The 26206-nt window shown below is 43.2% G+C and overlaps 1 protein-coding gene across 1 annotated transcript in view; it reads left to right on the plus strand.

The window, feature by feature from the left end:
* Positions 1–24768, plus strand: part of ca10a (carbonic anhydrase Xa) — a 142408-nt gene extending 117640 nt beyond the window's left edge. The window contains exons 4-9 of the mRNA XM_037464001.2: positions 5868–6053; positions 13588–13683; positions 19963–20035; positions 21828–21982; positions 22165–22339; positions 24497–24768. Of these exons, the coding sequence (XP_037319898.2) occupies positions 5868–6053; positions 13588–13683; positions 19963–20035; positions 21828–21982; positions 22165–22339; positions 24497–24519 (708 nt within the window). The 3' untranslated portion in view covers positions 24520–24768. The remainder of the gene's footprint in view (positions 1–5867; positions 6054–13587; positions 13684–19962; positions 20036–21827; positions 21983–22164; positions 22340–24496) is intronic.
* The last annotated feature ends 1438 nt before the right edge of the window (positions 24769–26206 follow it).

A 26206-nucleotide genomic window follows, 5' to 3' on the forward strand; every position in this document is an offset into this window, starting at 1 on the left:
CTTTATGAAGAGAATTGCAGAATGCCGTCAAACAGAACGTGTCTCTAAAATATTCCATTGTATTCTTGCAAGAAGAGGCACAGATGTACAACGTCACATGAAGAGTGCACTGTAGATTACAATTGTCCGATTTCAGTATAAAATACATGTAAGATGTTCCATTTCCCACAGTATGTATGTAGAAGTACGTGCGCTCACTCAAAGGCTGAAGATCTGCAGAGGTCACAGCAAAAGTACAAGCACTTAAGCATTTACAAGAGAAGTAGAAATATATACTAAGTAGACATTTTCCATCACCCCCCCGCCCCCCTTCCTCTCCCTCCCACCCTCTCTTCTCTCCCCTCCTGCCCGGTGGATACCGTGTGCCTGTTATCTTTAGTTCCATTCCCTCTCCGTATCGGCACACCTTAAAATGAAAGAGCGCCCCTCTTCATCTTGCACTAATCAGATTATGCTGTTACCGTGATTCAGTGCTCACAGCTGCAGTCCTTTATCGACAAATTGTACAACCTGAAACATGTGTTCTTCACAGTTGCTTTCTTATTTGTTCACATAGCTTTCTCTTTTCACCATTATAGCTGCAAAGCCCTCTCGCCCCGCTTGGTACACTGCTCCTGATAGATAATGGGTGTAGGATTTTTCTCCAGCTGAGACCCTTCATCAGTCGGTGACCACAGCTTTTATATTTAAAATGTCAGCCTAATTGCCAAGCATATAAGGCGAGGAGTTGTTCTTGTAAGAAGGGGTAATTCACTCCGTCGATCTGTGCTCAGATAATGACGATGCTCCTTGTGATTTCTCATTACTAGCACGCATTATTAGCCTACGTGCCCGCTAACGCCAAGTCCGCCCCAGACGGTACACAGTCTCCTTCATGACTTGTTTGCTTTCTCCTCCTTTTATGCTCCGTCACTCCTGGAAGTTTCTCGGACACTAATGAACAAGTGCCTCTTTAACCACATGAGGTCTGTTGAGGGCCACACAGGTAGCACAGCACAAGGTAGTGGGACATGTTGTAATTCACGCCAAATCCCCACAGACCTCTGGCCTTTGTCTTCTGTGGGAAAGGGTCACAATTAGCATTCATTCCATTTTCAGATCGCTGATCAAACTCTACAGGCACAAAATCAAACTTTATTTGTCTTTGCTGAAACCAAACTCTGCTTCCTGACTTTGAAATGGAGACTGAATGTGAAAGTCATTTCTCGTGTCAGCGATATCTTCGCACTCCTTTGCATCATCTACCCAAGGGAGAGCCGGGGTGCTGGTATCTGTAGGGTAGACAAAGCTGCACTGTATCTTTACATAGCAAATAGTTGTTTGCTGCTACATGCTGTGAATGTTAAACAGAGCCTCTTTAACAATAATAGGACCGCTAACAGAGACGGAAGAGCAAACATTCTATGTGAGAGGACCGGCCTTCGGTAAACCTAACAATCCCCATTCTAAGTAGGTAGGTTTCACTGGGGTTTGAAAAAATGAAACATTTGATGTACATATTGGTTTTACAAATCAGCACCTTTAAAAGCTAGTTGCCTCAGTTCCAGGGTCCTGGTGTTGGTCGTACTGGCTCCCTGTCACATTATGTTATCATGTTTATCCAAGCTCATCCAAGCTGAATTGGACCTACTTTCGACTGTGGAAGAACCGTTAAGTGGATCCGAGTCATCAAAGTTAACTAGTCGATAAAACTGGCGTTGTTGATCCATCCCCATTTGTCCACATTGTCATGAAAGAAAAATCAATTATATATATAATAATCAACTAATCACTCAACTTATTGTATTGTATATTCTATCCATGTCTATTCACAGCGGTTTGTGGCGATTAAACACTGAAAACAATGAATCACAAGTTATGCCTCCTCGGCTGGATTAATCAATTACACTGGCTTAAGTAAGTGTTTAGGCCGGACGGATGGTGTGTGTGTGCGATCCAAATAACTAAAGAGAGGCTCATTTATGTTTTGTTTTTTTTACAACAACTGAGCTCTGTTACAAAGCTTAAAAACCCCCAAATGTTCTGCATTTCGGGCCATATAAATATTCATGTGAAGCATTATTATCACGAGTTTGCATATAGCGATACTATCGACGCTACACTGGCGCGCAGGGAGGCTTTTCCCGATGATGCCATTAGCCCAAAAGCCTGCGCTGTATCATGAGCGTAATAGTGTGACGTTGAGACGACTTGTAAGCCGGTGTTTTTGTTCCTCGGCGTATTTATCACAGCATAATATACAAGCATTGCATTATAGTCCAGCGCTTATCTGTTGCCATGAATACAGCACAATTCAGGCCTTTTTCTGTAATACAATCAGCCCTGGGAGTGAAAATATGAACTCTGCAACCGATAATTACTTCACCACTACACGCCAGCGCCGAGACTAATGAGAAAGAGGAATTGGAATATAGTAGAGGCCTCGCTTTGTTTGCAGCCATCACTCTGCCGTTGACTTTGCCCATTAAGTCCTGCGTCTGAAACTTGACGAATGAAGTAAGCAGGTTGGGTTCGACTGTGCATTCATTTATTCTTCGAAGTCAGGCTCCCGCCAGCTGGCTGAGCGTAACCAAGCATGCACCCTGTCAAACCCGGACTCAGATGAGCCACAATTTCCCATGAAATATGAATGATTTTAATAACGTTGTCTCGCTATTTCCATAAAGTGCTTTTGTGCTCTGAGCAGAGGTTTTCCTCTAAAAAAATCCCCGGTTTTAGTTGCTCATTTGCATATCTAAGATTGCATCACTTACACCATCTTTTTGTCAGTAGGGTGTAGAAACAGCAACAGTTTGTACTGTGATGTCCACTCGTGGTTTTTACCGGGCCTTGGAGTGTATCGATCCCGGGAGATGGAAGCTGCACCAATTAGAGGAGGAACCAGTCTTTACTGTGCACGAGCTCTCTCGCTGAATCGCTCCAGTCGCCTCCGCCGCCGCCACACCTCGCCACCCATTTGCGCTGACATGGGCAAATCGACCCGGCGGACAACAGATACTGGCCTGCTGGCGGGGGGGGCGTGTGGAGTTCTGTACTTCAGATCAAGGAATGCTACTTGTACACGGAAGTCAAAGAGAGTCAACTGGCTTGTGTTTAAAAATCATAAAGAATTGAAAAACTAACAGAAGCAATACAATCACATTGGGAGGAAGGATTGCTACAGGCTTTAACATTACAATGCTGCAGGATGTCATGTGTACAGTAGTTAAATGACTTGTGCAACTATAGTTTGTGTTTAATTCATGTTGAAGTTATTAATCTAACATACTCATGTAATAACTAATATCCAATAACACACAAACTACATTTCTAACACTAATCATTATCACACGTATTTCCACCACTCGGCGTGTTCTTCTGCTTGAATTCCTAACAGGGGGAACACTGTTTGATGTGTGCAATATTCACATTTGACAATAGTTTGGGGGTGTTTTCTTGCTTTGGTATGCTTGTGTTCGTTGGTATGTATTAATACTCCAAAACAATGATGACGATATTTGCTGTCAACATTGCGGCATCAGTTTGGATTTGGATTCAGACATAAGGAGAGTGGAGGCTGTTAGAGCACAGACTGTCCTCTTTGCGTATGCAGAATACTACCTGTGTCAAGGACCAGGGGGTAGCTGTTGTTTAGGACTCTTGTCTACATGCAACAGGAAGTTTATTGATATTGGCATTGAGCCCTTGAGGATCTTTGTAGGTAGTTGCATAGGCCTGGTGGGGGGGATGTGTTCCTAACCTTAAATTTCCTTACGAACCCGGGGTTAGATGAATACTTTTATTTTATTTTTTTTATTGGAACTTTGTGGATGCAAGGAAAAATGTAATTGTACCCGCAAAACATTATCTCATCAAAAGTGGTGATTTTTTCCCGTTTGTGTAGGAAGCCTCTGGGTCAACCTTCTGGTTTAGCGTTTGTAAAAAAAAGAAAAAATGCTGCGGTATGTTGGAGCCAACATAAATAATTGGCAAAGGTTCAAATAAAACATTGTGGTTTTGGCTTGAAATAATTATGTGTGTAGCGTGACTCAAGCCCTGGGCCCAACTACATGTGACTCAACGCGGAGCAGAACGTGAAACTTTGGTTTCACACAGACAGTTATTCACTAGTCCTGTTTCTTTTGGAATAAGGATGGTATTGACTCAGAGCAACGTCCGTCCAAGGTAAATTGTTAGTATTTCATTGAGATTCTCAGTGTACATCAGGACTGAACTGCCTTCGTGAAGGTTGAATGGCGCCTCGTAGTTTGCTGTCGCTCCTTGCTTTTCAGCTGTGACCCTTTGATGGAGATGGAAGTTTGTGTTGAGTTTATCTCAAGCTCTAGTTGCAGGTCTTCTTCCATTGAGCATGGTGCTTCTTCCATTGAGCATGGTGCTTCTTTAGTAAATGATTGTCAATTGAGAGTCATAAAGCAGAGTATTCTTCTCTGCGGACTTACTGTGATTGAAAACAGATGACATCACGATGATTGTATGGTTTTTCGAAGGTTTCTGACAATGTGATTGGGAAATGCTTTTATTAAAGGTGCAATGGATCTGTCAATTTAACCTTGTTCTGTTTTCTTGTGGAATACCTTTGGAGTTCTGTGCACATGATTTAAACATCTATAATGACTTTATTCAAGTAGCTTTTTCTGCCTGAAACTAAGCTGTCTCCACCGGCCCAACTGTGTTCACCACTTAGCAATCACATTACATATAGTCACTTAAGTGGGTAATGAATTAAACTTATGGACTGGTGCATCTTTACAGATCTTTAAACCTGTGTCGTAGACACACCTTTGACTGGTAAAGCAGCGTATTGATGCACAATGGAAGGAGAACAGTTACACACTGGATTCATCTTTGGTATACACATACTTTGGGTAATGAGGTGTCTTCATCGTCTCACATTTCAGCTTGAATTCTCTCAGTGTGCTTTGTTACCACCCGGTTGGACTTATTCACTCGTTTTTGACATTTTTGGAGAGTCCACAGACCTCTCATCACTTCTTTCCTCATGAATAATAGCCTGCAGAGGTCTTGAGGGCGATGAGATTTTTATTTTTTTTATGGCCTTCTCCGGGGTCTCACCTCCCTCTCGTCGTTTTTGCAAGGAAACCATAAAGACTTCTCCTAACTCGCTCCTCACTACCTTTTCTACAACTGCTCCCCCATACCTTTCTCCGCTTTGCAATCACTCCCTGTTCTTCTCTTTTTTTCTCTTTTCAAATCATTGATTTATTCCCCCCTCAGAGCTCCTATAAAATATTTAAAATATGTTGGCAGACTTCTTTCTCTGGGAATTGGGGGGGGTGGGGGGGTGGGGGGTATTTTGAAAGTGAGTGGTAAAGGAGAAAGAGAGGAGGGGAGGGAAAAGAAGGCCGTGGCTTGAATATCAACTGAAAAAAACCCTGCCGTTATAAATGAATAAACAGAGCTACCAATAACGATCGTTACTCAAGCAGCCTGTGTTTTCTCCTAAAAACAGGGTTGTTTTTTTCCTGCTTCTACCTGTCCTTTCTTTTCACTGGAGGCTTCGCTCTCTTGCTTGCGTTGTTTGTCGAAGCCTTGTTGCGGTTAACAATATCGCCTCCCCCCATCCAGCTCAGATTGCTGCCTAATTAAATAAAGCCCTCAGGACTGATCCTGCATAAGCTCCACTGATGATAATACAGGCCTCAATGGAAAAGAAACCCTGAGCTGTCCACCCTGCCAGACAGCAGCATCTTCTCATTATGAAACCCAAGCTCACAAAGCCTAATAAGACTTCAAGGTTTTCCACACTTTATTTCGCTTGTTTTTTTTTTTGTATCACTACTAAACGATTGTCAGGTGAAACCGAGAATTCATTCAAAATTATTTTTCTTGTCTTATCCTTTCTCCAGGTGGGAGGGACCATGTACAACACGGGCCGCCACGTCTCCCTGCGATTGGACAAGGAGCATCTGGTGAACATCTCCGGGGGACCAATGACGTACAGCCACCGCCTGGAGGAGATCCGGCTACACTTTGGCAGCGAGGACGGCCAAGGCTCCGAACACCTGCTGAACGGACAGGCCTTCTCCGGAGAGGTGTGTGCATTTTGTGTCAACAACACAATACGCAGCCAAGAGAACTGAAGAAAAACATGCAATGAAGTTACTGTTTGTTTCAGACTGCATTGCAGGGGATAAGTGTCGGGAAGTGGCAATTCAGTGCAGTTGAAGTTACGATAGCAAATGATCACCTCATAAAGTTGCTAATTGTCTACTTAAATTCCCTGCAGGTCCGAAACATAAACATCAAGTTGCATTGCTGGCCCCTTATGAGGTAGCTTAGCCCTATAGCGGGTGTTCAGTGGCCTTTTCAGACTTTTTTTTTGCTTTCAGCTTGACTAAACTTGTAAAACGTTAAAAGTTGTGGGATATAAGTGTGCCCCGGTTCCCGCTAAAAGGCATCACTCATAGCTCTGCCAGCACGGTTGCCCTACGTTGTACAGTTAGCACTGTTAGCGCCGTTAGCTACGAGCCATCAACACAACGTCCCAAATACTCCCAGTCTTGTATTATTACCTTTTTGACTTAATGTGTTGTTTAGGATGGATTATTTACCCAGATAACTGTTAATGTTGGACAAGTAACACCCACAGTCAGCCTATTTTGATAAAACCGCGTGTAACAAGTACGAATTGATACCGTGACCAAAACTGACGCCTGAATAGCATGTTACATGGCTGGATGTCCTACATTCAATAATATCAGATGAAATATGAAATACAAGATCAACCAATATTGTTCCACATACAGATCCTTTGAAAAGTGTGGTAAAGAAATATAAAATAAAATAAAATATAATAATATAAAATAAAAATGTTACCTTATTTTTCAATTCTACCAGTATGTAGAATGTTGTATGTCTTACTAGTTTGAATAATAGAAACTCAACTTTTTATTTATTTATTTTTAAAGCATTGGTCCCAAATGGATGGAAACTTTGAATCTTCATTTCAAATAACTGTGGATTTCAGTTTCTCTACCGTGTATTTAAACATTTTTAAATGAATTCAGCGGAAGAAAGGCTCTCTGCACACAATGTCCACCACTCTTTTGTTTCCTTTTTCACGCGACAGTGCAAGCGTGTCTTGGATGACAGTCTAGCGTTTAACTGCCACACGCATCCAAGCTCCGGCCCTACACACACACACACACACACAATTTTGACAAGTAAAACAATTAGCTTCCCCCGGCTTTGAGTGCACAACTCGGGCCGCTGCATTCCACCCGCCGCCATCAAATGAATGCCAATTTGTGTGGCAACAAAATAATTGCAGTCATGGCAGGCAAATTTATTATAATTAATGGTAATCATTTGTCCTCCCTCAAAGTCCGGGAGCTCATATCCAAATCATAATAAAGCAAATGTTTATTGTGTCCTTTGGGGGGGGGGGCGCTGTGACCCCAAGCCTGAGAGGACACCCTATGCACACACACACACACACACATATATACTGAAAATAGCCTGTGGAGGAACACTGTGTTTGAGGAGTAGAGGATCTACATTTAAGTTTCTCACATTATATACTAGAATGTACATTCGAGGACCACACTGTTGTCATTTTAAACATTACACAATTTGACATACAAAGACAAATACAAAGTGGATTTTATAATCAATTTTAATGTCATTGAACAAATTCATTTTTATTTTGTACTGTAGGCAGAAAAAAATGGAAGGCGTCCCCCGTGAATTATTGGCAGGGGAAACACGGCCTCATGTCATGTCTTTATCCATCATATAAAGTGGCAGAAACCCACTAACAGAAAGGTTAGAAGTCTATTGCATAGTCATTCGGCATTGTTTATGTCATTGTTCCCTTCCCCAATCATCCAAATAAATCCCCAGACTTGATTGACAGCATGTGGTCCAACAACTCACTGTGGGGAGTTGACAATAGATGCTGTTTTGTCAGTAGATCCACTCTGATGGACAGATAGCTGTAGCTATGCCAGAGTTACCAAACCACAGGGGAAAACAAGGCCTGCAAAAGGTCGCTAACGGATGTGTTGTTGTTTTAAAAAAAAGAAAAAATCATTCCTGTTTGCCGTGTTCCCCTCACTCCCAAGAAAAAAACTCTAATTGGCAATGAGAAAACATCCACCTCCCTCAATAGCCAACCTGAGCCTTTTTTTTTTTTTTTTTTCAGCATAAGCAGCGCACTCAAGGTCCAATAAGATGTTTCATAATCAGAAATGCGGGGGCTGAAAATCTCTCTCTTGGTCTCTCTTTCCCAATAGCTCCCTCCCGCCCCCATCTGCCGATGAGTGGTGGCTGTGCATGTCCTTGAAACGTGAACAAAGGGAGACAACATTACAACTTTTTTAAAGCAAAAGCATCCTTCTGAAATGGCAGCTCGTGGGAGGATGTTCATGTGTGTGTGAGACGTAGTTCTCCAACGTGTTTGCTTTTAAATCACCGTTTAATGCCTTTTTGTGTGTTTGTCCAATTACGTTTTATTGCACACAACTTTCCATGATCGTAAAATATCAAAATACACAACATGAAATGCATCACCCACGTACATTCCACATACATTAATCCTCGGATGAAATGAATGGCATCAGCATCAACATAGGTCAGTAATTCAAATAGCGATATATACATATTGACTTTTGTTAGGATTAGCCAGTGCCACGTAGAGTATTTGGTACCAATCTGGAACATGATTATCATCTTCATCTGCCTGCCAAACGGCTTTGGGGGCCAGTCGTGAGCTGCTGGAGTCCTTTTCAAGTTACTGATTTTGTTGCTTCAAAATTAAAGTTTCTAAAACAACAAAATGAAGCGCGACTTTTCTGCCGAAGAATTTTTCCGTAATCACAAAATATCTGGGCTCACCATCCAACTAGGCAATGTTGCATCGGAGGGTCTGCGCACACATCCGGACGCTGCTGACCTCCGTCGCATTGAAAAGACCCGTCTGACTTTGTACTCTAGAAAAGAGTCAACGTTGAAATGACACGAGCCGATGTTGGCCCGGACTTGGCACCTTACTTCCACCTTTGGTGTGCTCATAATCACTAGGGTCAGTAGAGGCGTCCCTGCACATCCTAATGTGACACCCGTTTGAAGCCTACAGTCGTGGACCAAGCTGCCATGTTTGAGTGGATACAGAGAGCGAGAGAGAAAGAGAATAAGAGACTAATGTGATGTGTGCTGGCTGGCAGCTACATTATAAAACAGTCTTGTACCTGGGAGTTCATTTATGCTGTCTTTCTGTGTGTGTGTGTGTGTGTGTGTGTGTGTGTGTGTGCTTGCTCCCCTAGAGCTTTTTCACAGTCAAATCTGAAAATGAAACACCTCTGTCATTAAATTTAAGTGCTAAAATATTCCAAATAGTATTCCTTCATCGGGTATTTACACACTCAGCCATCCTATTATTCCGGATAGAAAACAAGTCCTCTGAGCTCAAGTAACTGCTTTTGAAAAGCACTGTTTAATTTATACGGTCCGATTTGACCTTATCTAAAACGTTGATAAACTCCTAAAAATGTTCTTTGCTTTACGAGCGCCACAGGTGTTCTGGTGGATTTGCCTCTCTCCAGTCAGCTACTGCTTTGAACTTTCTTAACTACAATTGCATCATTCTGCGTGCTTTTTGGCCTAAGCTAGTTTGCAATGGCCATCCCTAAATTAGAGCATGGCACACCTGACTAGTTGACTGGCTGCAGCATTCAAACATTCAGGGGTTGACGAACATTGAGTAGTAGTAGCCTAAAGTTTAGATGGGGGGGGGGGGGGTCGCTAAACTCAACTAACTCAATTCTGTGCTTTTAGGACTCAAACCACGCAGTCCAGGACATGATTGAAAAGCAAACACGGCTGAGCAGCTGTTCCCCTAATGACCTTTTATTTACCCATTATCACCCATTATCTGGATCATCTGCTGAAACAACACGATGATGGACAAAACAAATGGGATTACGCCAAATAAATTGAACAGTTGCCCCCCGCAAACTGAAGGAGGCTCCGCTTTCTGCTGAAGAGAGAATCCGGCTATATTTAATATATAAAAAAGAGTTTGAGAGGGATTCGCCATAAGCTGCCGTCCCAAACATCTGAAACCCCCATCAATCAGACCAATCACCTTGTCCTTTTTGAAACACAGTCACATGCAGGGAAAATCACATTGAGTTCATATCATTCAGGTTGATCATCGCTCACAAAGCTTTTTGATGGAGTGGCTTGTTCTGTTTTATTAAATTAACAAAAATAAACTTGAAATAATTGCTGAAAGAATAGAACCCAGTGGTTACACGAGCCGTCACGACAACCTCGCCGTCACAATGGCAACAGGTTGAACACACGTTTACATTATTTACTGAGAAAATAAAGCAAGTCTGAGAAAATGTCTTTACCTCTAAATTGGTTCATTACCTCAGTAAACAGTGTAAACACAGCCAGAGGCCTAGAAGTAATGTATCCATCCATCGGCACAAACTACTTTCTTTGGCCATGCCTTGGATAGGCGTTTAAACGTTTGGGAACCACTGCTTTAGAGTGTAGAACTGTACTCCGTAGTTAGCGTGAGTCAGTGTTTAAACAGAGGAGAACTGTGATGAAGGCCATGGTGCTGCAGGCTAACAGGCCCGGTCACCAATCAGCACTTCTGTTTCGTCAACTTTTTTGTATCTAATTACAACCTCGATGCCCCGACTCTTGCATCTTTCTCTTTTCCCCTGTTACTATTTGGCAAACAGTCTCACTTTAGTATGGCTCACTCTGGCCGGCCGTTTTTATTGCCCACCAGCAGCAAAATCTGTGCCATTTGTTATTGACGAAGTGCGGATGAGTTATTTCGGCTGCCTCTGCCGCTCTCAACCTAAGAAATCGAATCGGATCAACGTAGGGCGTTAATCACTTCCTTCCTCCGCTTGATTGCATTTATAGACGTTCACTCGCTCCGTGCTCCCCAATCGGGCTTTTCATAATTATTCTCCTCTTACGTTTGTGCATTTCTACCCTCCAGTACAGTATGCATTGAAAAGCACTTTGCAAATGAGGGAGTATAGGGACATGTACATGGAGGTAGGGTAGAGGAAGCCTAAGAGCCTTTTGGAAAAAAAGTATTACGGCCTTTTGGTACCTTAAATAGGTGCTTTACTGCTTTTATATTCATGGAATTTCATTCTGTTTACTGTTTGTAGAATATAGAAATGCCACAGCCTAAAGGAAATACATTAGAAGCTTGGTAACCAAAATGCGTCTCAGTTGTAGAGCGTGCCAACCTTCAATTAGCGGGTCTGCGGTTGGTCCCATGGTCTTCTTAGTCCATGTCAATGTGTCCTTGGGAAAGACTCTTAATCCCAGATGACTCCCGTAGCTTTGCCTTAAGTGTTTAATCAGTTATGAATGATTAGATAGTCCTGATAGGTAGGTGGCTCCTGATTAGTACCACCTGCAGTGTATAACTGGGTGTTTAAAGGTAAATTAACATTTGGAATCAAAGCACTCTTTCTGACTCACACAGTGGTCAGAAGACTATACAAGGATGCTATACTAGTACAAGTAAATGTACCATTTTCCATATTCAGCAACTGTGCAGTTATTCAGGATTTAAGATTCCAGCTTGGATCAAAACAAATGTTACTTCAAAGGCTGCCGCTGATTGAACATTTCTCCATGATTTTGTTCATATAATTACTGTCCGGCATCAATCTCAACATGAAGGAAACCCTGCTCGTCCTTTGTGGTTTGACACTAAAAGTGGCAATTGTGTCTTTGTGTGATCATTATCAACGGAAGAATAAGCCATAATTATTTGAGATGGGGGCATTGTTCATGACAATTCTCCCATCACTAACTTCCATTTATTGCTCTAAGCTTATACTGATTTCCAACCTCTGTGATCCAATGGCCTTGATAAAGGCACTACTCAATCACTATCCATCATTCATCCATCACGTGAATCCCACTGGTGTTCTTGGAAAGACTCGCCCGGCATTGGCCCTTCATTTTACACCAGCTGAAAGTAATCTGATTCGTTGAGGTCCAATGGCCTGACCAATGGGTTATTCTGACCCTAACTACTTGAGGTCAACACATAACCTCCACCAATCATCTCAACCATCTACGCAGGACGGGCCCTGCCAAGAAGAGCAGTGATATGCATGATGTTTACGCTTCCTGTCTCAATGAAGTGGAGCCGAGAAGGAGGCTGCTTTCTTATGGGAATCTTACCTCAGTACTCCATCAATAATACAATGGAGATTGACTGCTAACGCTCCCGGCGTCAACTCCCAGATCTCACCGAGGCACTGAGCAACCAGCACTGCCAATACCGCCTGCTCTCACTAAAGTTTAGTTTCTAAAATGTCTATACTTTAGTAGTACCCTATGGCAAGGGTGCCCAACCTTTTTTGGCCTCACGGGACCGTTTTCATGTTAGACGATGTTTTGCGGACTGGTCTTGGAGGTTTGGCGGATAAACACAACGAGGGGGGGATAAAAGTCGTTGGTGGACGGAACTGCTGCGCAGCAAGTAGTGGGCAATTGTATAATGTGAAAGAAACGCTTGGGAAATAAGTCGAGAGGGACGATATATATATATATTCTTTCTGTAGTGCAGCCTGGTACCAGTTGGGCCACGGAATGCTCCGGTGGTTGGGGACCCCTGCCTTAGTGGTCTGGGGATTAAAAGTACTGACCAGGAACTACAACCCAGTATCCACCTCCCCCATTTCCTTTTAGCCTTTAACTTACTATATAATAAAGCATAAAATAGAAATGGATCTAGGAATTGATCCATTTATTCCTGCTTTAAACATCCTTTTCATGGGCTGGTTATCGCACGATTTTAAAACTGTGGGCTCTTCTTTCCGCAGTCTCCTCTTTCACGAGTTGGAAGTTGAGCCGTTCAGCCTTCCCACGTCCAAACCTCATTAAAAGGCAGGAATATTGAACAGCTGGAGTTGAATGAAGCATCTGCCTCAGTTAACATTAACCTCATGCTGGGACAGGGTTTAGTTGCTTTCCAACCTCGGCCTGTAAGAAAAACATAAATAGGATAAAGTTTCTCTAGGAGGGCTTCCAACTATTTTGTACTCATTATCATAACGTTTAAGGTGCAATGTGTCGGACCTGGCCAGATGCTCCAAACAGATATTGGTCAGCATGTGACCTTTATTATTGAGATAAAACGTTAAAAATAACCCTGGAGACGACACGAGCTCCACTCCCCGCTAAGAGTCTTCTGCTGGCAGAAAGGATGACACAAAAGTGTGAATCGTTCTGTTGTTTTAGCCACTGACATAGTTAAAAAACGAGGTATCAAAACGCACATAGAGCTGTACTTTCATTGTGACTGACTGATGGCCTGAGGTTAGCCAGTACCAAGCAGTATTACGAGACGGGATTGGGCTAGCTGATTAGCTTTCTCATTTCAGTAGATATCTCTGCAACAGTGAACACGTCTTCAACATGACGTACGCTGGAACCCATTCAGATTCTGTTGATAATGTCGCGGTGTTTTTGCCACAGTTTCCGACTAAAATTATAGCCACACATCTGTCACGGTGTGTGTTTGTTTCCGCACTCTCAGTTTTTAATTTGTCTTTCTATATGTTTCAGGTTCAACTGATCCATTACAATCATGAGCTGTATACAAATTATACAGAAGCAGCTAAAAGCCCCAATGGATTGGTCGTAGTGTCTATATTCATGAAGGTAAGTCTCATACATACATTTAATTACCTGCCAGTGTGAAGGCTTTATTCACTCGATGGTCTTTTTCTCTTTTTTTATTTGTCATGACCCAGCAGCTGCTGTGATGACATTTTTTAATCGGTTACAGCTTGACAGAAACTCCAGAGAATACTACTCCTGACATTGGACAGTCTGGTGATCATGAATTTGAGTCGCCAGCTACAATTCATTCTATGTTCAGACCACAGATAATTGAAGGCGGATGAAGTGTTTATTCGTATTTTTTTGTGTAGCAACACTGATATGGCCACGAACATATGAGGTTGTAAAGATGTACAAAACAGCATACTGTTTAGTTTTATAACTTGTCTTGAAAATGGCTGAAATTAGTTAAAGAACAAATGGATGATCAAGGTTGCCCTTGTCCCCATTTCACCTAAATCATATTAAGAGATCTGGCCTCATACATCAGATAGTTTCTATATATTCAGAAATAATGAACTGATATTGTCTGGAAATGTATTTTAGAAGTGAAAAGAATTCAAGCAGGGCTCAGGTGGCTGGCGCCATGGCAACATCACACTTCAGGTTAACATGACCCAAAGTAAAAATGTCCTTTCCTGTGGAGGAAAAGTTATCTGAGTATTTGCTGCCATGAAAAACGGGAGATGAAGAAAAGCAAATGGGCCTTTTTGACAGGTGACATTTCCACTTGTCATAACAGCACTGGTGTTACTAAAACATTAACAATAGCTCTGTCCTCGCCCGTCTTTGGCTATGATATGCCTGCTTTGAAAAGGTCCACTGAAGAAGACGAGGGTCAAAAAACGAGATATCATTCCCTTTCTGCCTTCGAATTCGGTCCGGAACCGAGCCAAAACCAACTTTGAACAGCAATATCCTGTACTCATCACGAACAAATATATGAATGCACCGCTCGAAACGCTCTTGGCACTAATCTCCACTTATCCGGTTTAAAATGCCTCGAGCAGAACGCCACCAAATTGACCAAGCTGAGTCGATTAATACCATTTCTCTCCCACCAAGTATCACAAGCAAATGAATCATAAACGCCCCACCGTTTGACATTTTGAACAGTTTTATTTTTTAAACTACATACCTGCAGCTGCCATTGTATGCGCAACACGAGCAGGTTTTGGTGGTTAGGGCGGGTTTTCTCTGCCAATCGTCACTCTCAAGCGTCTTTTTGTACTCTACCCATTAAAAACAGGTCCGCGACCGACCCACCAGTTGAGAATCACTGCTCTAGAGTACTTATCAGTACGCATAGCTCAAAAAAGTCTCAAGACAACTTCATGTTGCGTGCCACGTTAGTACATTAGTGCATTAGTACATTAGTAAAATGTCATAGATTTGATTAAGAAGCATGCCTTTCAACACAATCTCACTAACAACTTGTCAAATACCGTTCTTGATCAATCGCCTCAATCTCTTAAAAATGATTCTCAATGTAGTTCTCTGGCTTCAGTTTTGGATGGCACATGTTGTTCCACTTGTTACCTGCATAGTCTCTATAGTGTCTTTTCAAAAGCTTTTGTCTTCTAAGGAAGTATGGTGTAGAAAGACATTGTGTTTGACGGTTTAACTTGACAGACTCACGACTCACATGACTACCGAGTGATTAATGACTCACGTGACCAGCCATTGTAAAAAAAAGAGTAACGTGACCTGAGATTTACCTGACAGGATATCAACATTGACTTCAAGATTGACATGGGGCACAAACACCTGTCTCTTGGATGAAAGACCTGTGTTTGTTTGATCCACCTCCTCCCCACCTTGGATGACTTTCTTGCTCTTTATACGATGCCAGTTTCTCTGAGCGTCTGAAGAGATGGCAGATTTTTGTCTTCTTCTTTAAAGCCTTTATGCGTCTCATACAGATGCTAATGAGTGCTTTGTGCATTGGTGCAAAGGTGTGTATTTTTCCTGCGAGTGAGAGTAAGCTGTGTCTGTATCCAGTAGCCACAAAGATCTCAGCATCCCTTCAGCAGGACTCTTTAGCTGAAACCTAGAAAACTGTTCAACTCACAAACAATTACTAGTCCAATTATCCTGCAGGGAGAAACAATGTGCTCCTTGGCTCCGTGTCAGCGGTGGTGTCTCTTTGTTGTATGGAGAGGTCGCCATCTTTAATGAGAGACTCAGAGATCAGAGAGGCAGCCGACGTCCTCGGCGCTGTGAGTACTGGGGCTGGAAAGTTCAGCTGCTAACTGCTAATTAGCTCCCCAATGTCAATGGGACCATCATTTAGTCTTGAAGCGAAGGAGGAAACACTGACCTAGGTCAAACCTTCTTGACACCCCTCCGCCCCCTGCTACCAGGAGTAGAGTGCGTCGAAAGACACATGAGAGAGAAACAAAGCTTTAGAAGTGGAGAGCTGCAAGTGTGCTCCGGGTTCATCGCAATCTGAGCAAACTTTAGCTTAGCTTAGCTCAGCTGCCAAAAGAAAAAGAAAAATATATATATAATAATAAAAATATGAATAAATTAATCATGTTTTTGAAGAAAGAAATTTCACAATGCACCTATAGCCATAACAATATACAAATAATAATACATAATTAAAACTAACTCAGCTCAAACATATAAATATATATATATATATATATATTCAGACTCGAGTCTGTCTACAATTAAATCCTGTTTAAAGGTCGTCTTTAACGGGATATTTATTCAGACTCAATGAACAGGGTTTCCAGGGAAGATACATCGGTTAAACATAGGTTGTTATGGCAACCAGTTTTGATTGATTGAGTTGAGTTTTGACTTTGTAAGAGAGAAATCATGTTTTTTTTCAGTCAGTTTGGCATGGAGGATTTCTCTTGATACTTGGCATCTTTGGAGTTAGAAGTCAGTCAGTCATGCATCAGCATAGACCTAAAAAGGGGTATTTTGAAGTTCCTGTTCTCATTGTTTAAGGCTCAGGAAAAGGATACTTTGTAGCCCCTCCAGGAGAACGAGAGCTCTCTACAACAGATAATCCACAAATTGTTTTCTAAATACATTTCATATCAGACTTGCATCACACTTATGGTGTGTTCACACCAAACGCCACCCAAATGTTTAGCATAGCCACCAACCCCCTCAACGCGCCGTGACCTCTGGGCGGACCATTTTTGGTCAATTTTCATGAATCGCTTCATTAGGGATAGTTAATTATACTACAACATAATCTACAATATTCTGTGCAGTGATGGGATGTTGTAAAAAAAGGCATATATGATTGTATGGTGTTTGTTAAAAGTGTGAGGTCTTTCCTGCACCGGTCGTACCAGGATGTATCTTACAGCTCGGGGTACCCACACACAGCTATTCATTTCTCCTCCATTTCTTCTGAACCGGAAAGTGTCTGCAGGACGTTAGTGACAACAGCGGGAGCATCACAACGCTGATTGACTATTGCTCGCAGTGTCACGCCATTTTGTCGCTAAAATTGAAAAACTCAACTTGTGCGTTTAGCCTTTTGACTCAAATTCACGCGACTTTGCCTTAATTTGTGCGTATTTGACACGACAAACGCAAAGGACACGCCCAGCTATCGCAGATTTGCGTTGCTCAAGTCTCATCGCGTCCGTGGATAGACTGAAGAAAATGTTGAGGTTGTGTTTGTTGAGAACGCACCTTTACTGAAACAGACTCGGCCACTTGGTTAACATTGGAAAATGAGTGGTTAGGTTCAGGCAATAAAAGTACTTTTTTGTTGTTCAATGTATATGTACAGTCAACAAATTTACAGCTCTTATGACTGGTGCAGGGGTGTAGAGGAAAACAATATTTGCACAATACATCGTTACAACTTGGTTGGCGTTTCCTTCTCAAGGTGTGGTGTGTGTGAACTGGTCGAAATGCGTGTGTCTCACGGTCAATACGTTGGGGGGAAGAGAACCCCGCAATGTGTTTGTTATTTGGGATGGGTTTTGAGAAGAGTACTGTAACGGACCGTTTCATCCAGATGAGGCAACTTCCCTTGCTTGAAAACGGATTACTCTATGGAAACACTGAAGGGACATATGATCTCAAAAGCAAAACACTGAAACATGAGACAGTCCGTTAGATTCCACCAGCCAAAGTGGCTGGTAAGAGTGACTGCTTCACCTAACACAGCCGAAATGCTACTTGCGTTTGGCGGGTGCTAATGTCAAGCCCCTGGTATCATCCCTGAGCAGACAGGTGGAAATAAACCAAGTCCATTTTTTGAGGATAAGCTTGTTTTTCCTGCTTTTCGGTGAGTTTTAAGGCCTTAACTATTGATTTCATTCATAAAACCAGTAAAGGCCCGCAATCTAGGCGGGGAGTTTTAAAGCGCCATTAAGGAGAACAGTTGGTGGTTGCAGCTTGGTGGGGGGGGGGGGTACAGTGGAACACAGATGCACAATAAAGAGACACGGCGGGATCTGCTTTTCTGTCAATGGCAAGGCCATTTTACGCACTTATTCACTCATCGGATTGTCAAATTATGTAACGTCAAGAAATATCTCTATTTCTTACGGGTCTTATTAACATTATGTTGCTACAACTCTTCTTTTCTAATTCAATTCCTGGAGAAAAGGAAACCCGCTTGGGTAATTTTCAAAGAAAATACTGAAAGAGACAGAAAGTAGGGAAAATACTGACCAGGATGAGTGAATGGTAAAAGCATGATACCTACTTTAAGAGCACAGAAAACATGTCAGTGCATAAGTGATTTCAGTTGCAGTGTAGGGAGGGGAGAGACAGCACATCTTTCTAATCACTTCGCCCAAAGACATCTCGACAATTAGAGTTGTGAAGTCCACCAAGCCTGAATGGGGAAAAGTGGAGATGAAGGCAGAGAGGAGACGAGAGATGGCCGCAAAGATGGATATGAAGTGTGAGGATCTACCTTCAGTTATTAAGTATGTCTAAGAATGGAGAAAAAGAAGTACTGATCAATAGTCAGTCAAGCAGCGCAAGTGGATTAAGGAATGATAAATAGCTCCAATGGAAGTTAGTGGCCTGCAGGATCACTAGATTTATGTAAGAAGTATGTGTAAAGAGATCACCAGAGTGTCATGGTGGCTAGGTTTGACAAGAAATGTTTGCTATATAACCAGAAGAAGTATCCTTAAATCTGCCATTTGAGCTCATGCCTAACCTCAAAAAACTTGCATATCAAGGGTTACCACCTCGCCAGACAAACTATCCTAACCTTACCCGTTCAAAGGTCAATGCCTCACCTCAACTATCTGTGGAGAGTTTTGCTGAATGAAGGGTTTCCATCCAGCTCTATGTATCCTCACTTTGACCGTTTAAAATCACAGCTTAACCTGAACTCTGTTCCAGTCGATCTAGATAAGCTCCCTAGTCATTTACATGCCCTAACCTTGATATTTCCCCTATAGTTGACTCTAACAGATATTAGTCAAACAAGAGTTTAATTAAGAGACTAATCCAACTTCCAGCTGAGATTGATTACAATTGCAATAAAGCTTCTGGTGGAAAGCAGGCTTCGACCTGATTTCTATCATCCATGACGTTCAATATTTTTGATGTTTGTAAATAGCAACATGTGTTTCCAGGGCAACTAATGGAAAATCCACACCATAAACACCTCCCGGTCCATTATACTATGGAGCAGTTGGTGTGCTTTTCTGCTCTTTTGTTCCTTCTGTTGTCAGTTCCCGCTTCAGTCCAATTATCTGTTCACTTGCAGTGCTTGTGTTAACAACTTTACTGTCCTAAAAAACGGCACTGCTGTTCTAAAAGGACTCGGAAACAGTTCATATGGAATATTAATAATCTGTTAAATGAGGGTAAAAAGTAACTGGTATTGATGCTGCTGTGGTTTGTTTAAAAAAATGTATTTTCAATATTAAAAGAAAAAAACGTTTCTCTAGGGATGAAATGAAATGCAGCTGAGGGGAGTGAAACATTTTGCAGGGTCACTGGCAATGTTCTTTCATTCAGCTCTGGAGACTTGTTCTCAAGTTAGCATAAGAGCACCGTATGTAACTATAAGAAAGATGGAGCAGTGTGTGTCTGTGTGCTGGTGTGCTTAATGTTTTTTTCTAAAACAGTGGGAGCATTGGTTTGGTTTTTTGAAAACAGTGGGAGCGTGTTTTCCACGAGGCAACGCAGCAGCGCAGGGTAGTACATGAGCAGCTGGCCGTACAAAATACATCACAGGGTTCAGACGTTTCATGGTTATCAAACGTGATAGATTAAAAATGCACTTTCTTTATCCTTTAAAGTACTGAACTGGGTACGATTGATTCATTTTTTTTCATTTAACCTCACATTTTCTGTCTTTTAATCCAGATTGCTGAAACCTCAAACTCATTCCTGAATCGAATGCTGAACAGAGACACCATCACAAGAATAACGTACAAAAGTAAGTGTCTGTACTGATTCAACTTGAAACGTGAAAACGCTTATTTAAGAACTGTCCCCTCACTGCTGCTGGACCCTTTCTGCATCACACGGCACACAGAAAACGCAGGGCCTCTTGGTTTTGCCACTACTAGAATTGTAAGCTAAGCAAACCATGTATTTATGTACATGTTTGTATCTTGATGTTTATGTTCTGTATCTCCCATACAAACAGCACCCGGCAGAACTCTTCAAAATCTGCAAACAGCTAACTAGGCCATGCCTAGTTATGGTTTTCTATAATTATGTGTCGGGGGAGGGGGGGGGGGTGGTTTAGCTAAACGGTCAACTCTCCAGAAGTTGATTTGTGTACTCCATGAGTGCATTAGTCTTCACCTCCCTGATCCCACGGTGTCCTCATTTCAAAGTGCTAGCGGAAGGGATGGAGCAGGGTGGGGATGGGGAGATAGCTCCATGGCAACCCTTTATAGATGTAAGAGGCTGTTTGCGAGGCAGCAGCGGTTGACAGCGGCTCTCCAGAGGTCCCCCCCCCCTCCGCCTTACCGGAGAGGCCCCATCAGCTCCAAGATAGCCTCAGGGCTGGCTTGAATAAAAGAGACAAATAATTGTATTAACAAAGAGTGCGCAGTGAGGGGCTGGATAAAAACACTGACCCCTTGTGGCTGGGGGGGGGGGGAGTCTCCAAGGCGCTGGGTGAGGCTTCCACAGAGGAGCATGGTTTCTGACAGCTGTCAAAACCCCCTCAAATACCCTGTCTTACACATGCTCATACACATGCACACACCGCCCCCTCATGCTTTTGAACCTCTGGGCATATCCTTCAGCCAGTTCTCCTGCCACATTTGCATTTCTTTCTTTTTTTAATCAAATATGTACAAAAATGCTAACACAAAGGCACATCCACACCAACAAAAGAGAATTATTTATGTCCAACACATCACCAAACATCAGCAACAGAACATCTCCTCTCATGTGAGGAGGATCAAAGAAGATCTTTTTTTACAAAGGTATTCTCAAATTAAACCTACCCAGCTTTTCATTTTGTTATTTGGATTAATATTGTTTACAAGGGGAATTATTTAAGAGCGATGTAAAGCACAGCTGAATAAGCACCAAAGCCACAGTAGTCCACCACAATGACCTCTTTATCATAGACCATTTGTCAACAGAGGGCCAACAGATGACAAGCCATTGAAAGCTTGCTACTGAAATGTGAAGGCATAGAGTGGCCGTCTCTCTAATTAGCATCCTGACAGTGGAGACAGTTTGAACAAAAGAGGTTTTGAGCAACACCAGCAGCCTGCCATTCACAGGACACGAAATGATACGTGAAGTGAGAAGTGAGGGAATTATTAGCTATGAAAGATGAGCTTATGTCTTGATGATGTCAATGTTCGAAATATATTATACAAGTTATTAACAAAAATAAAATGTGGACCACTTACAGCTGCAATACAAAAGGTACAAGGTGACAGAGCAGGGTGCTTGATCTGCAGCTCCCATCAGAACATTGATCTTCTGTCTGCTCCATGAGAACTGATGTCTCCCTCTGGAGTGGATGGAAACCAAAACACAGCTGAACATTCACAGAAACTGCCAAACTTCTGCATTCTGGATGTGAAGAAGTTAGCCGTAATGATTTAAAGGGGAAATTGACCCCACCAATAGCATCATATGCACCGCCAACCCGGAACTTTGTTTTTTTCCCTTTTTTTGTGTTGGTACCAATTGGAAGTACAATACAGAGTACCTCCTCCAATGAAAAGGCCCCTGTTGTTGTTTGTTTTCTGCAGACGACGCGTATCTACTGACCAACCTGAACATAGAGGAGATTTACCCAGAGACTATTAGTTTCATCACATATGAGGGATCGATGACCATCCCCCCATGCTTTGAGACGGCCACATGGATCCTGATGAACAAGCCGGTTTACCTCACACGCATGCAGGTGAGCCTTCTCTCTCTTATTTTTGTTTTGGTCAAGCCCCCCAGTGCTCTTCTTCCTCTAACCCTCCATACGGCTCCACCCTGGAAAATAATGCAGTGGATCAAAATGCGATGCTCACATCTGATGCTGTTGCTCTGGGCAACATTTTAACAGGCTTCTTTGCTCTCCCCCCGTCATCCCAGATGCACTCCTTGCGGCTGCTGAGCCAGAACCAGCCGTCTCAGATCTTCCTGAGCATGAGCGACAACGTTCGCCCGGTCCAGCCGCTGAACAACCGCTGCATCCGGACCAACATCAACTTCAGCGTGCAGGGCAAGGACTGCCCCAACAACAGGGCTCAGAAGCTCCAATACCGAGGTATAAAAGAGGCCTTCATTCATCCCGTTGCCACGTCATCGCCTTCTCCCTCCGTCCCTTGACGTGTGCGTTGTCATACATTTAATGTGAGAGAATAAATGAGATGCCCTTGTGCAATGGTATCTTTAAAAATGATACCATTGTAAAAACAAGTCAGCTAAGTTTGACAAAACTACTTAGTTATTCAGGGCCTTATCAGACAGATAAGGTCAACTAGTCAGAGCAGAGTTGAAACTGCAAGAATATCAAGCGGAACATGGTGTAACGGATCGTTATCACACAGTTCGACGTAAATGTGAATAACGGACAGTGTGAAATACATTTTTAATGAAAGATAGATTTTATTGTTTCTGTAGGAAATTTGTCTTGGTAACATACAGTGTCAAGAAATACAAAAAAGAAGATAGAGTACACATACAGTACAGCCAACAGATGCATCGCACGCTGCTGGTCGTAGAACACATAGGTGAGATAAGAAATGCATACAAACTAAAATCGGGCTTGCCATTTAGTGCTTTAAAGGACAAAGGACTTCTTAAAGGACTGTGGAGCGTCTGCCTGAGGAAAGAAGCTGGTGTTCACGGAGGAGGACATGGGTGGGGTCTGAAATAATCTTCTGATGAGGGCTTCATCAATGGCAGCCAGGACATCGCCACCCGCTACTATTGAGTAAAATATGCAGATAAGACATCAGCATTTTATGCCTCAAAGTGAAGAAAATCAGTAAAACTGGCAAAAGTAAATCGTAGCCTTATTATGGCGATCGTAAAACGTAGTGTTGGTGAGAAACTGGTGGAAATAAAGTGGTGGAACGAGATGTTTTCACAGCAGCATAAATAAATATAAAAGATGAATTATGGCCTGTTTACACCTGCTGAAATAAGATTCAAATATTTTATTAAAACTACTAATGACTATTGGTTTGACTCAATGAAAATACAATCTTCTATTTCAGAACCATTGAATTGTCTTCATGAACAAGCACTATAAACCAGTTTAACGAAGAACATTTTGAATGTTTCATTGTTTTAGAACAACGTGGTGTACTAGCTGCTATAATTGAACAACAAAGGCTAACAAGACCATATGGATTGTCGATGATCTGCAATTACCATGGGCTGCAAATAACCCATGTAAGATGTGAAAAACGATGCTTCTGACACAAAAAGCTTGATTCGTTGTGCATACAAATGATTCCACATCCACATTTGGATCCCAGAAGGATATCGCTCGACCTCCGCCCACTGTTGTGATTCATTAAATTAAGATCGGAGTGCGTGGGCCGCAGATTGAAGCGCTAAGGAAAACAGGCAGCACAAAGCCAGGCGGTCAGGACACCTGTTTGGGCCTCACACTGAAGGACGCGGAGGATGAGGGGCGCTGAAAAGTGGCCTGTCACAGCTCACTGCCACCCGGAGGGAGGGGGAGGGGGGGAGGGCGTTGCGGCAATATGTCATCTCTCCTCCTCTGGCGCGGCCAGTACATAACCGGATAGCTGCCGCGCAGAATGCTGAACATCGGCCCCCGGAGCGTAAACAGGATGCGGGCGACATGTAGCCCCGAGTCGCAGCTATTCATTGGGTTACTTATTCATTTGTCCCGCCCGGGACGCCCCCGCACTCCAGGCTCGTGTGCCATGGCGTTCGTTCTGCATCCCTCCCCTCGTTCTCCCCTCGGTTCTCTTCGGGTCGACCACTCGAGCCGAGGCAACGAGACAGACGCCGTCCCTCCCCACAGAGGTGACCTGAAGGGCACACAATGCTGCGTGTGTGTGTGTTTAGTGTTTAGTTAATTTTCAGCTGATGAAAGAAAATGTGATTATGGTAATACCCCAATAAATCTCTTCTTCCTCATATCGGCGAGGTACATTTTATTTGTTCTTAAAATGAAATTACAATGTGGACTGGTGCTGTGGGCGCTCGCTCACTTTGGGGCGTGAGTCTCTGTCAAGGCTGCCACTCAAAACGTTCCCGTCACCCCCACCCGACGGCACGTTCACTCAAGTGGCACTCCTTTTGAATCATATGTTCTTGTCTCTAAGATGAGATACGGTGTGGAGGGGGGGGGGGGGGGGGGGCAATGCCGGAGAATAGAAGTGTGGAGAGTGCTGCGTATATAAATCAGTGTTCTCACTCCTGTCCTTCTCCTCTCTTCCAGTGAACGAGTGGTTGCTAAAGTAGCCTCAACTGGATGAACACGGAGACGGGACGAGGACGAGGACGAGGACGAGGCAGAGGGATGTGAGACGGGGGCCAAAGGCTGCAGCTCATCCCAGATTACTTCATGGCATTGTATAAAGACTTTCAGCACTGAGCGTCGTACCACTAAAGGAAGTTTGTATTGCGAGAGACTCTTCTTTTCATACATTGAGGACAGTTTGAAACCCCTTCAATCTAGCTCACGCAAACGACCTTCCACCCCCCGCCACCCCCCCCCCCCCCTTCCCCTCCCCTCCCCTTTCCCTCCCCTCCCCTCCCCTCCCGGCCCCTTTCCCCCACCGTACAACAATATCTATACAGACATTTTGATACCAAAACTTCTTGGGGGGAGAAAACCAAAAGAAGACACTCTGGAAAAAATAAAAAAAAAGTAAAATAAAAAAAAAAAAATAGGGAAGCATTTATTTGATAGCCTCCCAATCAATAGGACAACGATGGGACTTTAACGCCTTTGTACATAAAAATGTTGCTAACGGTGGGAAAAATGGGAGGACTTAAATCCCTCTCCCCATCCTTGCGGTCTAGACGAAGTGGGCGAGGTGCGGTCCTATTGCGGACATTTCATTACCCACAAGGCATGCTGTCAGCAAACGGAGGGAACGGCCTTACGTTACCTTGTCGCTTTTCCAGAGTCACATCACGGGGAGACAAGCGAGTACCTACAGGCTTTGTCGAGGCCTCAGAACAACCAGTGTTTTGGCCTCCGTTGTACATATTATAATTATCAATACTGCAGCGAAATGAATATGTAAAGAAAAGTAACAAATTAACATTCAAAAGAAATATATTAAGAGGATTTAACAAAAAAAAAATGACAAAAAACAAAAACAAGTTGAGAACTTTAAAAAGCTTGGCGAACTTTGAATTCCGGAGTGGTTCTCAGTCTAAGCTGATGCCTTTTTTCTGTTTTATTGTTTACAATGGTCATACACTGTGTTTGAGTAATGTTATCAGCCCAATAAATGTGTCTGGAAAGTTCACTTTGGCAAAAACGCTTCGATATACGAGGATTGTACCTGTACCTGTTTTGTACTGTTCCATATTAAATGTGTCGATCTGTCAGTGTTCCCCCTCAGAAGCATGCTCAATGCCCTCAATGACCCCGGTCACCACGCCTGGGGGAGGGGGGGGGGGGAGTGGGAGGGACGCGGTCGTGAGGGTAGCGTCTCCTCAGAGAGCATTGCAGCGTTACAACGCTCTCTCCGGGGGTTTGCCTGATGACGGGATGTCAGAGGCTTTCCCAAGGAACACGCTGCTGGAGAGCCATGAAGGAGAAGGTGGTTACTGAAGGTCCGGGCGCCGAGGGAAGCCACGCCTCATGTCAATAGATTACGCAGTGTACGGATAGATCAGTACAAGAGCGGCTCCTCAGCTCAAGTCCATCCACCTGGGTGGGGTGATTATTGCCATAATCGTTTCTGGTTGACACCACTCCCAAAGAGGAACCCACTCCAGCACCGCCGTGCGCATCTCTCGTCAGTTTCTTTTTTCCTAACTCCTAACGGCTTCTGCATCCTGGATCCCCCCCCTCTCTCTCTCTCTCTCTCTCTCTCCCTTTGTTGCCACGGCGGCCACATCCCACATTTTGGATCTCCTGCATCCGACAGATTCAGCCTCTTTTCTCCCTCTGCCACTGAGACCAGGTCAC

Source organism: Pungitius pungitius, chromosome 21, assembly GCF_949316345.1.
Source record: "Pungitius pungitius chromosome 21, fPunPun2.1, whole genome shotgun sequence".
NCBI lineage: Eukaryota > Metazoa > Chordata > Actinopteri > Perciformes > Gasterosteidae > Pungitius > Pungitius pungitius.